Raw genomic sequence first — 15,002 nt, 5'->3', positions numbered from 1 at the left:
TCTCTCGCTCATCAGATGTATTTAACGCCAACCAGAATAAAAGTCTTAATTTTGGAGATGTACAAAAGGCAGTGCTCCACAGGCAAACAGCAGTTTACATTTAGAGAGAGCTGTACATTTTATACTGGCTTTAAAATTTCTCACCTTTCAATTTTAGCAATTACTCCTTTGTCCTACTTTATGAGAAATGATAAGTTTTGCTGACTTCTGTGATACCTCCATTTGTGCATCTTTCCTCTAAATTGACCAATTCTGGCTTTTTTCACTTATGCATTCAATTAAAATACACTTACTCACTCCCATTGGTCTTCCTGGACTCCTGTTCAGTCCAGGGAGGGATAACTAGAACAGAACAAAATACTAACAATGCGGAAATGCAGCTGATTTATTTAATAGCATTAAAATATTTTACATGCCGAGACATTTACTTTCCTGAATGACCTCTGTACGCTACATAAATGTTTTCACTGACTGCTCCGTTACTGCCTACTCCCTCCCTTAAACTAGCAGCATTCATTTAGAACATTCTAATACAAACGAGTAATTAAGGATTATTAAATAATTTTTCAACAGCAGTCCTATTACGTAACACTTGGAGACTCCAGCTACTAAGCTTGCACTGTGATGAAAACCTGATCATTTCCTCCTGCCATTTATTCTCTGTTTCATGACCAAACTCACAGGCTTTTCACCCACTTACTGCAATTTCCCCTGAATAGGATCTTGCACAGAAATTTATCAATGGCAGTCTGAAAGCGCAGATAAATTATCATTCTTAACCCCTATTTCTGAAGGGTTAATTGAGTACCACTCACATTATTTGCTCTGTTCTGGCCTTGTGAAAGATGATTTTTTTCTAGTTTGTAAAACTCCTTCATGTAGCCATGAAAGACGTCATGCTGCTTTCTGCCACAAAGAAGGGCTTTGCCTTACAGTCTTTGGCTAAAAATATTTTCCCTCCCCATTCTTGCACTTTGTGGGATGATCCAACCCACTTTTCACCTGCCACTCTTTCGTTTCCAAAGTGGTAGCATTTGCATGCAGCTAGCACAGAGATCTGGCAGCTTATGAGATAAAAGGTGCTTTCTAGTTGGAAAATATTAACCTTACTTTCCACTGAAAAAATGTTTTCAATTATGTATACCAAGGTACAGATGCGAAGATAAAGAACAAATGGTTTTTTTGTTTGCATTACCTAAGGCTAATGATTTTCATACATAATGTAATGCCTTAAATTCTTTCACCCAATGCTTGCCAAAACACATCCGCATGATAGAAATGTTTTTCAGAGATATTACGGTCTATTGTCTATTGTCTGGCCATTCCCGTGGCTCATGGCAAGACAGCAGGAAGCAGAGGAATGTCACCAGCATCCGCAGTCTCCATGGAACGGCACTGTCACCTCCCCAGAGCACTCAGAGGACAGCCCTGCGGCGCCAAGCAGGTGGGCTCCCTCTCCCCAAACACTGCTAAACCACGGGCTGGCAGCTCTCTCTCTCAGGCAGACCAGAAGCAGACAACCCCTCCAGGCCCAGTGCCTGCTCCCCAGATGGAGAAGGGATGTACATGGGATGCAAAGTGGGGCTACCCACCCCATAAACAGGGCTGGAGAGGGTCACTGTTGGACACAGGTGAGATGAGAGCGGCTTGAACCACGGCTCTGCCAAAAATCCCCTGCCTGGTTTGCCTGGCAGAGTCTCCCCTCACATTAGGGATTAAGTTGATTCCCCCCAGACTGATTCTTCCCCAGGACCAGCAGAGCCTGCAATCAGTTCCCAAAGCTGCGGAGAAGGCTATGACAAGGAAAGATGGCGTAGAAAAGTCTAGGTGATCACCATCCACCAGCCTCTGTGACACACAGGCACATGGGGCTTTTCTACCTTCTTCATTCCATCGCTTTTATTACTTAGAGCACATCCTTCCTTCAGAGAGGATCAGCCAATGTACCTGGACAAAATGTCTCCATTACCCTACATTTGACTTAATAATCGTGTTGAAAACTCAGTGAATGTGAGTTAAAGGCAAGTAAAAGCAAAATGCTACCGACCAGATACCATGCACCAAGCACCCTCCAACTCTCACCCTCTTTCCGCCTGCCCACAGTGATGATGCGATGGCTGTGCAGACTGCTGTCAGCAACAGCTTCACAGGTCTTGTAGGGTGCTTTGTCCCACACAGCATTTCTACCACTCTCCTCTCTACCAAAGGCATGGGTCTTTCTTATGAAAGTTTATAGTGGAATAGACAGAAAAACTCTGCCACATCACTATTCTCCCCCTCCCCCTTTCCCAAACCATTGATGAACCGATCATTGAAAAACACAGAACCAAGCCTAGATCCTCAAGATCTTCGCAGATGACCTCCCCCGCTTGTTTTTATGGTCTTCCTTATTGCTAAATTTCTGATGGCTGATTTATGTGCCCAGCTGAATGAACTGGCCCGTTTGTTTCCTTACTTTGTGAACAGAGATCTGTTGAGGCCTCCCATAGCAGTTTGGTATTTAAACTGTGCAGCAGTGGATCCCAAAGGTCCAGGCAGGTGGTCACTGCCCACCACCACTGCCCGACGTATGACATTATTTGGTGGCTCCCCCTCTCTCGTGAGCACCCCGAGGCAGGCTCCCCATCCAATGTCACCCACAGCAGGACTGGGCTGGGAAGGGCAGGGAGCAGGGCAGAAGAAGTAGGAACGGGGAATTTCTTGCACTGCACACTTTCCATTGCAAACACACGTGGTTTCCACTGTTTCAACCCCAATGAAGCCACATGTTTCAACAGGGTGAAAGATCATTAGTGCTCAGCATCGCAGAACCTCTTCCTCCCACTACCAGTTTAAAGCAGCAGATACTGCTCTCTCAGAAAAGCACAGTCCTGGGTGAATTCAGGTATATAACCTAGGCACATTCTGACATGAGATTAAATGGTGGTGACCCTCCCTCCAGCCCTCAAACCTCCTGCTCACAACTCCCCTCATGCAGGTCTTCTCATTCAAATAGCTGATGGCAAAACCCACTCACATGAGAGACCACTTTTCTATAACGAGTGCTTCCTGTAGATGCTGTGTGGACAGATAACAGAAATACTAATGAACAATACAAAATAACAATAAGGTACTACACATTTGGGCCAATTATTCATGGGCTTATTTGTGCAGTTTCTTGCACCCTAGCTTGGAAATGAGCACGGAACAGCTGTTGCCTTCACAGGCACCCTGCAGAGAGCGGCAGGCCGCTCTACCCATCTCCAACAACACGGCTCTGCACAGACCTCGAAGTTTAACGAAACACTCCGCAGTCACGGCAGGCTGCAGGAGAAGCAGGGTCAAGTTGTGCACACCACTTTCTGGATTGCTTTAAGAGTTTTTATGCTCCAAGGCATTGACTTCCACATGGATACATCCTTTTACCAACCCCAGAGAGGGCATATGGAATCACAGTGCTGCTGCAAACCACCCAGACTGAGAGGAAATCGTGCCATCTAAATTTATACCTAACTACTTACTATTCCCCTGCAGGTATATTTCTTATTACTATGTGAGTTATGAGATTAACATTTAAAGCTGTTCTTTTAATGTTTTCTTCAAAACCAGGTTGACAACTACAGTTAGAACAGCTGTAATGAGAGTAACACTTTCGTGCTAAAAATACCATGTTCATGATGTTCAGTGAATGATGCATTATCCTACAAAGGGCTATTACCAATACTCACCCCTTTTGAAAAGCAACTGCTTCTAAGTGGTGGTACTTAAATCTTGTTTCTTTGATAAACACAGGAGCAATATACCTTTAAAAATTTAAGAGAAACAGCTTTGCATAAACTATACTAGTACTGCAAGATCCTTAGAGAACACCTACAGGATTGGTATGACGAAGGGACTGGACTTCTTATGAAACTGAGGCAAAAACACGACCTCTGCCCAGTCTTGACTCAATGTAGCTCCAAAGAGCCAGTGGGCATGCATTATCTCAGGCTTTGCCTCCAACTCTTCATGTTGCCCAGTTCACTGTGCTGCTGTCGGGATTTCACAGTGCTCCTCCTACTCAGACCTTTCTGACGGCTGGTTCATGACTAACTACAAATTTTTTTTTCTTTTCCTTTTTTTTACTGCACCTGATGTGTTTTAGGATAACAAGCTCAATTTAGGATAACGAACTCATTAATACTACTTTCACGTGACAGCGGTCAGTATGCCCTGACTCTTGAAACAACCACTAAGCTCTTCCAGCAAAATACGTACAGAGATAATTTGCCTAAACACTCTCCTTGTCCACTATCTATTCACATCAAAAGACTAGCTGGCATATGCAGTACAAATGTGGACAGAACGCTCGTCACTTTTTGTCCCATACCCTGATGAAAAGGTCCCTTGAGTTTATTTGCAAAAGCTTGAGAAGTAAGGGCTAGAGTCAATAAAAATCTCTTCCCGGTTTCAGCTCCATGGAGGCCTGTGTGAGCCCCAGCAACATGGAGAGCACACATGGCCCCACATGAAAGCAAACCCAAGTTTGACTTGGACCTCACCGCTGCTGAAGTTTCGCCAATGACTTGGTTGTTCAGTCTACACTCATGCTGGCAGCCTGCGCCACCAAAAAGTTCACCAAAGACCTATCTCGTTAAACATCCAATTTTCCATGTTTCAGGGAAGACTTCCAGGGAAGGGCTGCCTCTCAAGGAGGAAGAAAGCTGAGAAATGTGTTCATGAGTACACTTTCAAGACTATGAATGATTTCTTCACAATGTATTTCTGGGTTATATTTCACATTTAAAGAGTAACTTGACATTAGATATATCCCAGATTGTTTATTTATGTTAGCGTGAAATGAGATCAGGCAGAAGACAGGCAAAAGAGCTTATTTAAACACCAGGAAAAAAAGAGCCTCTTTTTGAAGGATTATTTTGTTGAGCAAATTTGTTTTGGATTTTAGGCAGAGAAGGAGGACAAGTTCTGGGAAGCCAGACAGCACATGTCTGTAACTTGTTCATTTTTCTTTCTGTCTTCCTTTTGAGGTTAACTTGAATTATAATGTCTCAGAAAATCAAGTGTGGAGGAAACTCCAAGAAACAAGAACAAGCTTGTTTTAGTGCCTAACGCTGCTTCTTCCAGATTTCTCCACAGCTTTTTAATTAAGCTCAGCCCAGGCTCACATCCCAGGAAGATTTTACTTCCCACATCTTCTGTAGCTTTCAACTATTCTGCAGTCTTCCAGGTTTAGTTGTTTATAGACACTCTAAACAAATGAGAATATACTTTGTCTACTGAAATAAACTACTGCCATGTTTAAAGGCTGTTTAAAGGTTGTTTCTGGCAGGACTGACAGATCAAACCCAAGTTAAGTCTCTCTTCTGCAAGGTGCAAGGAACCATGCAAAGGTTTTGTAGAAATAAAAACAGCAATATAAAAATCTCTGAGAGCTGCAGCAAAAAACGGCAGAGTGCAATTGACACAGTCATTAGCTGCAACAGTAAGTCTGCAGTCTTCTTCAGCTACTATTTTTCTCCGCAATTTTCAGACCACCCAACTTTCAACTAAAAACAAATTTTTAAAAAAGCCTCCTTTACCACAAACTGGCCTTTCAGAACTTCTTCAGCACAACCAATCTGAGTATTTGCACATCTCCAGTCATCCAAGTATTGCAGTGTCTCTTTCTCACCTCACTCTCTGTGGTCTTCCTCGTCTCAGGTGAAAAACTGAGACACAGGGAAAAGATAAGTGACATGCCCAAGGTCCTACTGTAAACCTGTTAAGGAGAGAAGCTGAAGCAAAGGTCTGCAGCTCCTCGACTAGAGATGCTACGACTGGATCACACAACATCTCTCAAAGCATACATAAGGGATAGCTAGGGTTGAAAGCTGCTAGGAAAACATAAAAATGACCACAAACAGAAAAGATCTGCATAGTCCTAAACAGGACTCTTCTAATGGTCTCAGATAGGCAACACTTAATATGTAACTTTTATCTAGCAATAACCATAAAATTATTTCCTGTAGTTCCAATGACAAAACAGCTACACTTGACTCAAAACACTGCCAAACGCAAACATTCTGCCCACCAAAAAAAAAAAAGCAAACAAACACTAAAAAAGGAGCAAAAAATGCGACTGCAGTAAGTAGAAAAACTATAACTTTTACAGACCTAACAAAAACTGCGCTAAGGCAGGTCTGCTGACAGAAGCACCATGCTTCTTTCTACCTTAAAAACCCCACCCTTTTAAACCTTACCAACCCTGGTAGGGAAATCTAATTTAAAAACAACAAAACAGCAATATTGAAACCAGATTTTTCTGCAGATTACAGTGCAGCCCTACTGGTTTACACAAAGAAGAATATCATTATGTTCTGTTCCTTAAACTGACCTGTGGTTAAACTGGGATTTCTGTGGAACCATGAAAATCAAAGGGCACACTCTACTAAAAATGTTTTGTAGCTGCCTGGTCACACACACCGAACTGCCAAAAATTTGGCATCAGTATTTTTATCTCTTGAAGTGCAAAACGTGGCTTGCAGAACTTTTTCCCTGCCAGCAGAGCAAACAGAATAGATTAGACAGACACCACTAGGTCACTGGCAGTGTAACTAGGAGAGCAGGGAAAATATTTTTAAAAATTAACATTATCCTGCCTTCCTGAAGCTTAGGGTGAAAAAAAAAAAAAAAAAAAAGGCAAGCTATATTTCCTTGGAAGAAAAACTGGGGATAGATTTTTCTTATTGGAAAAACGAAACTTTCGCAGCTTTACAAATGGCCGTGTGAACATCTGCCTTCCCAACCAGCTATGCAAAACAGGAAGGAATTATAAATGTTTAAAAACACATGCCCAGCTAACACTGTCACATGCCCAACAGTAACAGCATTCAGCTGTCACCTCCCAGATGCTCTCCCAAAATGTACAGGGCTGCTGACTCTGAGGATGACAATGTCTGGCAATAATACATATACTTCATATTGAAAGGAAAGAAAAACATCTTTTTTTGTTGCTTTCCATTTTGTTTCTTTCATTCACTCTCCCCAACTGGATATTGTTTTTGTCTCTCAATCTTTCCAGTGTGTTTCTGTCAATAAAAAAAAAAGAGGCCTTTTTTTGTTTTTTTTCTTGTAAACACAAACCAGATCACTAACACTTTCCAGAGGATGCAGAGAGAGGGGGAAGAATATTGGCAAGCATGACTAGCACTGAACTCAGGAGTCTCCATACAACCCCCTGTTCAGCCTGGTCTAGTATCCTGTTGCACTCCACAGTTCACTCCTATTCCTTCAATTCTTAAATATGGCAAACCCAAAAACCATCATCTGTAGTTCACATGGCTTCTTATTGGCCCATCCCCACCCTGAGACTCACAGAGGTAGCACCCCAGGGGCTCTCCAGCGATCCTGGAGGATGAGAAGCCTCTTGTGCAAAAAATTGAACTACAGTTCTCAAAACTGAACTACAAGGCTCAAATGGCGCCTAAGGCAGCCACATCCCAACCCAAAGATGACAAAGACAGCGAGCAAGGAGAGTTGGTACCCTTTTAGCATCCTACCAACTGTTGCAAGTGGCCCCACAGAGATACTCCCAGAACTTTTCTGGGTGTGGGGAAAGGCCCAGAACAGTCAATATACTTGAAAGGGAAGACTGGGGAAGAAAACAGAGCAGGAACAGCAAAGCCCTTCCAGAAGCCTCCTTTAAAGGTCCTTTCCAACCCAAACCATTCCATGATGAACCTTCCAGGAGCCACTGCTTCTTTAAAGGTCCCTTCCAACCCATTCATTCCATGATGAGACTGACTTTTGGTAAAGGTTTCTAAAAGCAAGAACCACGTGGAAAATGAAGCGAGAAGCATAAATGGGGGAATGTGTATCCATTCAAAGAGCACTCACATTCTTGCTCTTAGAAGTCCTCTTTGATTTACGCATCCAGCTTCCTAATGAGATTCTGGAGTTTGCTCACTTCTATTCATTCTTCTTCACTCAACCCCCTTTAGCTGTTTTCCCTCCTCCTCTCCCCCACTGACAACGATTTCCATTTCTCTCCTTATCCCCCACTGTGTGCTTTTCCTGCCAAAAACTTTGCCATTGAACAACACTGTCAAGCAAACAATTTTTTGAGAAGTAGTTTAAAACAACCTAGGGTAATAAAACTACTACATTTAGCAATATAGTTATATGCATCAGGTTAGAACATATACTGATTTTTACACTCAAATAAACAAATAAAAGCAGCTTAAGTCAACTTACAAATTTCTGGTTGTCACCAAACTCTATTTCCATCCTTCTTCGTCCCTCCCCACTTCCACACCCAATGTCCCCCTCAATCCCCAGCCTGCAATTCAGCCCCATCAGATCTCACAAATGGTGCTCATAGTGCCTCCAGGCCCTGCTGAGATTAATGGTACAATGCCTGAGTGTTTCAGCCAACCTGAGTACACAACTGGGAGATGGGCAAGGAGAGCCCATGGCGCAGCCGGCAGCAAGTCCATGCTCCAGTCCTTACATAGGGCAACCAAATTCAGTTACGGTGACTTACTTCTAAAACATGCAGAAGTGATTACGCTGCAGCTTCTCCACCAATAAGTCAACTTCTTAAATGTCATTAGAACGCAGGGAAGAGACAGAGTTGGTTCTTTATCATGTAACACGTACAAGAGAGAATTTTTCTTAGTTTTACATAAGTTGGGTATGCGCTCAGGCCAAAATGTATTTATATATGTGTATATACACAGATACATGTATATCCACACATTTCTATCCATATTTGTAATTTTATTTTATAGATACATAACAGGCCTAAGAAAATACATTTAAATCAAGTTTTAAGCACCTAAATCTTGTTCAAAGTTGTATGCAAATTCACCATTTCTGTTACCCAAAAGCTCCTCTAAGAATGTACACTCTACCTCTCCTAACAAACAGTATGAACCATGACCAAAGTTCCTTGCTTGTTCACTGCAGAGGACTCAGAATCTGCTACAGATGCCCATCTAAGCATCAGAGAGGAGATACAGCTGGTCTGAAGCAGAGCACCTGGCTCCTGTTCCAGCTGTCCCAAGCAGTGCTGTGCAAATGATGTCTTAGAAGGTAAAGGCATTTCAGGACTAGAAAACGAAACATCAGCTACAATTTCAGGGTAGAGAACTTCTGCTCTGTCAGCTTTTAAGATACCTTATGTTCCCTCCAGATGTTACAACTGGAGTGGAGACTGGAGCAGATGTTGCAAACCATAATCACTCCCCAATGGCTCCACACCCTCCTACACTGAGATACAGTCCAATACTTTGGTCTTGCTTGACAAAACAGATTTGATCATATGGGCACTAACATCTCATGTACGTGCACTGCATTTCTGAGCAAGGAAAGGGCTGCTACTCTGTCCTATGCTCAAAAGCACTAAAGTCAGGATAACTGTGAATACTAGTATTTTTGCTGCTACTCCCAATTCCCTTATGCAGCTCCCACACTCCTTGGATGGCAGAGCGAGACAAACATGATTAAGTGGTTGAAGTACAGGCATTTGGCATAACAATGACTAGAAACATAGATAACCAGATGATGATTTTAATGAGACATTATTAAAAATAATCTGCCAGCTTCTTATCTTACAGCTGTGTCTGTGAGTTTACGTCAGTTCTTTTCCCTCTAACATATACCACCCCTATTCATGCACATATATTTCCTCCCTTTCCACACACACACAGAACGACTCTTCATTTTGCATCCACCAAAGTCTGCATATGGCCTGTCTGAATACCACCATCTGGGCTGCTCTTTCTGAGCTCAGCACTGCACCACAGGCAAATGATGCCAGCCTGGCACTCTCTGCCTGGCACAGCAGCTCCCACTGGCAGAGCTTAGTTACTCATTGTCTTATTCTGCCTTGCTGCGCTTTGCACGAGCTCATGTTTGGACATTGTTCTTGCAGCTTTCTCCAAAACTGAAAATACTCACCTTTCCATTTGAGTTCCAGTCTCCAAAGGTACTGTCTAGTGCAACTGGCTATATTCTCCTAGCAGCCTCACAACTCACCACTGTGGCATCTAAACATTCCTACGTGCTTTCATCTTCTGTCACACTCTATCAGAAATTATTTTCAAGATTGTTGTTCCTACAACAGTTAATATACTACTGAAAAATCCTAGGGTTATCATAATACTGTTGGATACACCACCTATCTATACTAGAGATGCTTTGATAGAGGTTTGCTCTCTGACATAGATATAACTGATTGATCTTTTGCCAGGCTAGGCTGCAATGTCAATAACCTTCACCTCTGTTAAAGAAACTACCTTGTGTGTATTTGGTATCACAGTGTATATCAATAGCTGTTGGGAAGTCAAAATGATCAATTATTTCTTACCTATGCCCAACAGGACATGATCTTGGTTTTCTTTAGAAGGAACCAGAGAGTCTTGGAAAGGCTAGAAAGAGAAAACTTAAGCTATACCTTTGAAGACAAATAGCTGCATTCGTACTTAGTTGCAAGCTGTGCTACAGGCTTTCAGAATTCAGTTCAAACACTGTCAAGCAGCTGCCACTTCATTTTAGTCATTTTAATAAATGCAACAGATACAGCATGCCATTCCCAGACTCTAAGATGCGTACGTGAGCTCTATGGATTCAAACTCCAAACATAATCGAAGAAGAGACCAAACAAAAATCTCACTTTCCGTGCAAACTCCAGTCTTCAGCCTACTCTTCTTTTGCAAAGTTTAACTGTGCCCTGACTAGCCAGTATACAGTGTTTTGGAGGAAAGAGCAATATATTTCTAAGACACCTCCTTCTCTGATGCCTGAGTTGTTCACTCCTGTATAAATATCATAGGTCAGTTCATTCTTTTTAGAGTCAAGTATGGCTATTTCTGCTAGATCAAAACAAGAGACAGTCAATATAATACCATAACCTTTTCCCCCCAGAAGGACTTGTGAGCCAAAACACTGCCCCAACAGACGTTTTCAACACAGACTCCAAAATGCATGCATACTGCAGAGACATAATTCTGAGATTACACAGATTACAACAGCAACGTGTGAATACCAAACAAATGGTCAATCTTCCGCACAGCTGGCAATTTAAAAAAAAAAAAATCTAAAGAGGTCATCACTTTTATAATAATGACCTAACAAAAGTTGTAGTTCAACAACATTCCACTAAATTCAAATGTTTTTTAAAAAAATCAATAGTCACTGGCTATTGAGAAGATAGCACCTTTACCAGATTTGCCAGATTTTATTTTCTTTCTCTCAGCCTAAATCACTATTTTAGCTTCATACCCAGTTGAGCTAATAATGAAGCCCCTGCTTTATAAGGTGATTAAAAAAACACTGAGACAAAGATTTTCTAGTTTTGTAAACAGATACACATTAATAAAAAGCAGAATAGAAGACTAGAGATCAAATACAACTGCCTAACCATAATGGGACTTCTCACAAATGTTGGTTCCCCTCAAAAGCTGTTAAGTACCTCCATGTAGAAGATGATGGCAACTGTTGTTTTTTTTACATGAAGCATTCTTCCCAGTTATGTCCAGTCAAGGACTAACAGTTACCCAAAAGGTCTCTCTCAGAGACTAACTCCTCAGATGTAATGAATCCTGCCGTCTCAGGGATGAAGCTTGTGTGAGGCAGGCTGCGCTCCATCCAGACTGGCAGCTGAGCTTCAAGCTCCCTGAAGGCTCACCATAAACACAAGAGCTTTCTGGTCCAAAAGCAGAGCTTGCTTCTCCAACCCAGCTTTCCGGCCCACAGCCACATAACAGGCTCCTTCAAACAATAATCATCTACACACGTAACTATTCCCGCAGGACAGGAACAAGTATAAAATGTTGTCTGGCAGGCATTAGTCACCATATCTATTTATTAGCTGTGCAAGGTGCTCAGATAGCCAAGCAGAGGTTGCTGCTTCTCAGCCTAAATGAAGCTTAGGTATTTGTATAAGGAGAAATCTGTACCTTCGTATCATCCTGGGACAATTCGTCAGATGCCAAGTTCACAGGACCTGTAAAGGCAAAGATTCCAGTCTTTAATAACAAGCAAATTCAGCTTGGGTCTGCTGGTCTCTCTCCTTTTTCTAATAGGAGGGGGTCACCAGGAGCAGGCAAACATGCAGGCGAGCCAGAACAATGGACATGGGCAGCCCATGCATCTCCCCACCACGGCGGTCCCGTGGGCAGCGTGCGAGCTGGATGCACAACAAGTGCTATGTTATTGTCACAGTTATGTTCATGCCAGGCAAGCATGGCGATTCATTAGCCAGCTGCTGATTAACCCCCACATGCTCAGAAAACCAACAGCTCTAGCGCCGTGCCTCCCACCAGCTATGCAGAGCAGCTGGGCTCTGCTTTTCTTCTGCATGGGTTCTGCACTTTCTGAAATTAGACCTTGTATTTTCATCCCCAAAAGTAAAAATAACTTCATTTCTGTCAGACTTTTCTTTTTATCATTTCTTCACAAGGCTGTGGGAAAGGACACAGCACATGCAAAACAAGGACCACGCTTTGCAAGTTTTGCCCAAACGCAGCCTCAAGGACTGTTGTGAAACAGCAAAGAGGAGTAATCTGGCTACGGGAATGCAAATGAACACCAGCACCACTCAGGCTTCCAGAAACATCATTATTTAGTAAATATATTTCAAATAACAAAAATTATATAGCCCGAGTTATGCTGGTAAATATGTTTCATTTTATATTGAAACTTTCAATTCAAGGTTCACATCTGTTCTCACGTACACAAATCCCTTCTCCATTCTCCAGCTCCAGCAAATAGTTAAACTAAGCATGACTCAGCAGCCAGTATAGGGTGGTTTGGGGGACTGCCTTGAGGGCATTTAAAAAAAAAAAAAAAAAAAAAAAGCTGTATCAATACACGCTCGAAAAAACAATTCAAAGACAGATGCTTATTATCTAAATCACACAATCTTCAGCAACAACGAGCCTACCTAACCTGCAGGTCTCTGTGAGATGAAGTTCTGGGATGCAATTACGGGCCTGCTGCAATCAGTGCAGCTGTTGTCCCTGACCTCAGCAGTGCCCCTCGATACTGGCAGGAGTCAGGACTGGTGCATGCTGATCAGTATCTCGATCATTAATTTTTAATTAATCCAGCTTCTTTAATTAACCTTCTGCAGCAGTCACATACATACCTCTCCTTGCATTCTAACAGAGTGCAATCACAGAGCTCAAAATCACTACTGCTGTCAAACAAAGCATCCCAGGCATCACTTTTCAGCTAGAAAGAACAGACGATTTCTTCTGTAACCGTAACTGCAGAAACTTGCTGTGAAAGCCTCAGTCAGAAGTATTTTTTTACAGTATTGCCATGCAATTGGCATTATTATTATTATTCAGTTTCACAGTTCTCAGAAATAAAAAGCTACTTGCTCTGTACCTAATATTCTGTAGAAGCAAATGGCTTATCACCCAGATAACACTATTCAGTCAACTCATGGGCATGGAATTTCAAGGTCAGAAAACAGAAAAAAAAGCACAAACTGCTGAATTAGCCAAAATACCATCTGAAATACATGTTCTGTTCTGTTCTGCATCCTCGCTGGATAATGTATCAGTCCATGTATTTGAATTTAATTAAGTTGCTATGGGAGATTCACTGCTCAGCTAGTAGCATCACCTTACACTGACCCACCGTTTTCGTATGATTGCATTTCACAAGAAGCAATGTACTGCTATAGCAATCTCTACTCGATAATGCCTCAGGGTTTCTGATAGCATTATGTTTAAAGGTCTGTTAATCTTGAATTCAGGCCCACCCAGAAGTGAGCAGTTACTACTTCTTGTAATGGCAGCAGTTTTAAAATCTGAGAGAGATCCTTTCATGACAGGGATGTGCCAAATTAATGTCCTGAGCTTAGCAGCCGCTTTATAAAGGAATTCAACTTTATAAGGAATGCAACTGAGAATGTAGTAGAAAGTACTCTGTTAATCATTTCATATAATTTCTGCTCCTAGCAGCAACAATTTTAACTCAATCTTGAAAAAAGTTCTTTTGGTCTCCTGAATGCTGGCAAATGGAAAGTGTAATACAGGCTACTATTCACCAGTAATGATTATTGATGATTTTTCAGTATCTGGATTTGCTGACAGTTAGCGAAAAAGTAAAAAAAGTCTTGTTTGCAGAAATATGGTAACCAGTGACAATATAAAAACCCAAGAAGATTAAAAAACTTTGCTGCCCATCAGCATACAAGCAATAGTTACAGGTTCTCATGTCTACAAGAAGACAACGCAGAGTGTAAAAGATGCAAGCATGATTACTACAATTTGCTTGTATAGGTCCTGGATACTGCCAAAACGTGGCATACTTTTCTTGCTGTTCAACTGAGTTTTTTTTAAAAAAACAGGCACAAAATAACTCTGATGCATAAAGGCACAAAAGTGTATAGCTTCCATTGAAAACAGAATTAGGTATGTGTGCCAATGCCAATACCTATGCCAAATACCTTTGGTGTAAAGAGAGGACAACCAGAATCTAAAATGAGACTAAACATCCTGAAGTGAAGATTCTCTCTCTGGGCAACCAAAATCCATTGATGCTAGTTAACTGCTTGTGCCAAGTCAGCCTGAATTCAAACTGCTTTGAGTGAAAAGTATCAAAATAATCATCACCTAGAAGTTGTATTGCCCAGGCTACTGCCACATACAGTGCTACCAATCCAAGCCATTCACATTCTATCCCCGAGGAGCAGCATGAAGATCATACTGGTCAGACAGTAGCACTCAGATGAAAATCCATAGTCAATGCATTTGCACACTGCATCACCAAAATCATTCACAAACTTTGTACGGTAAATTGACGCTTACACTTGCAATAACGGATGCATAGTTTGCAACTGCTAACAACTGCTTATCATTTCTCTGCAAATTTACCTTCCGATGGCAGAACACTTGCCGCCTGAACTCTGCTGGAGAAGTTGGGTATAAAACTCCTTTTCCAGCACTAACAACAGCAGCCTACATGTTTAAACACAAGCTACACAATAACGGTGTCCCTGTTTTGTCCATTCACCTAAAGTGACGAGG

The 15,002-nt window shown here is 41.9% G+C and overlaps 1 protein-coding gene across 5 annotated transcripts in view; it reads right to left on the bottom strand.

Moving 5' to 3' along the window:
* ARHGEF28 (Rho guanine nucleotide exchange factor 28) overlaps nucleotides 1-15,002 on the bottom strand; it is a 138,007-nt gene that overhangs the window by 64,812 nt on the left and 58,193 nt on the right. For all 5 annotated transcript variants that reach the window (XM_075447077.1, XM_075447079.1, XM_075447078.1 and 2 more), the window contains 2 exons: nucleotides 11,919-11,965; nucleotides 10,328-10,388 (listed from right to left, as the gene is read on the bottom strand). In XM_075447077.1, coding sequence (XP_075303192.1) covers nucleotides 10,328-10,388; nucleotides 11,919-11,965 — 108 coding nt within the window. The remainder of the gene's footprint in view (nucleotides 1-10,327; nucleotides 10,389-11,918; nucleotides 11,966-15,002) is intronic.

The sequence above is a fragment of the Opisthocomus hoazin genome, chromosome Z, assembly GCF_030867145.1.
Source record: "Opisthocomus hoazin isolate bOpiHoa1 chromosome Z, bOpiHoa1.hap1, whole genome shotgun sequence".
NCBI lineage: Eukaryota > Metazoa > Chordata > Aves > Opisthocomiformes > Opisthocomidae > Opisthocomus > Opisthocomus hoazin.
Note: the sequence above shows the minus strand (reverse complement) of the source record. Positions and strands in the feature narration are given on the sequence as shown.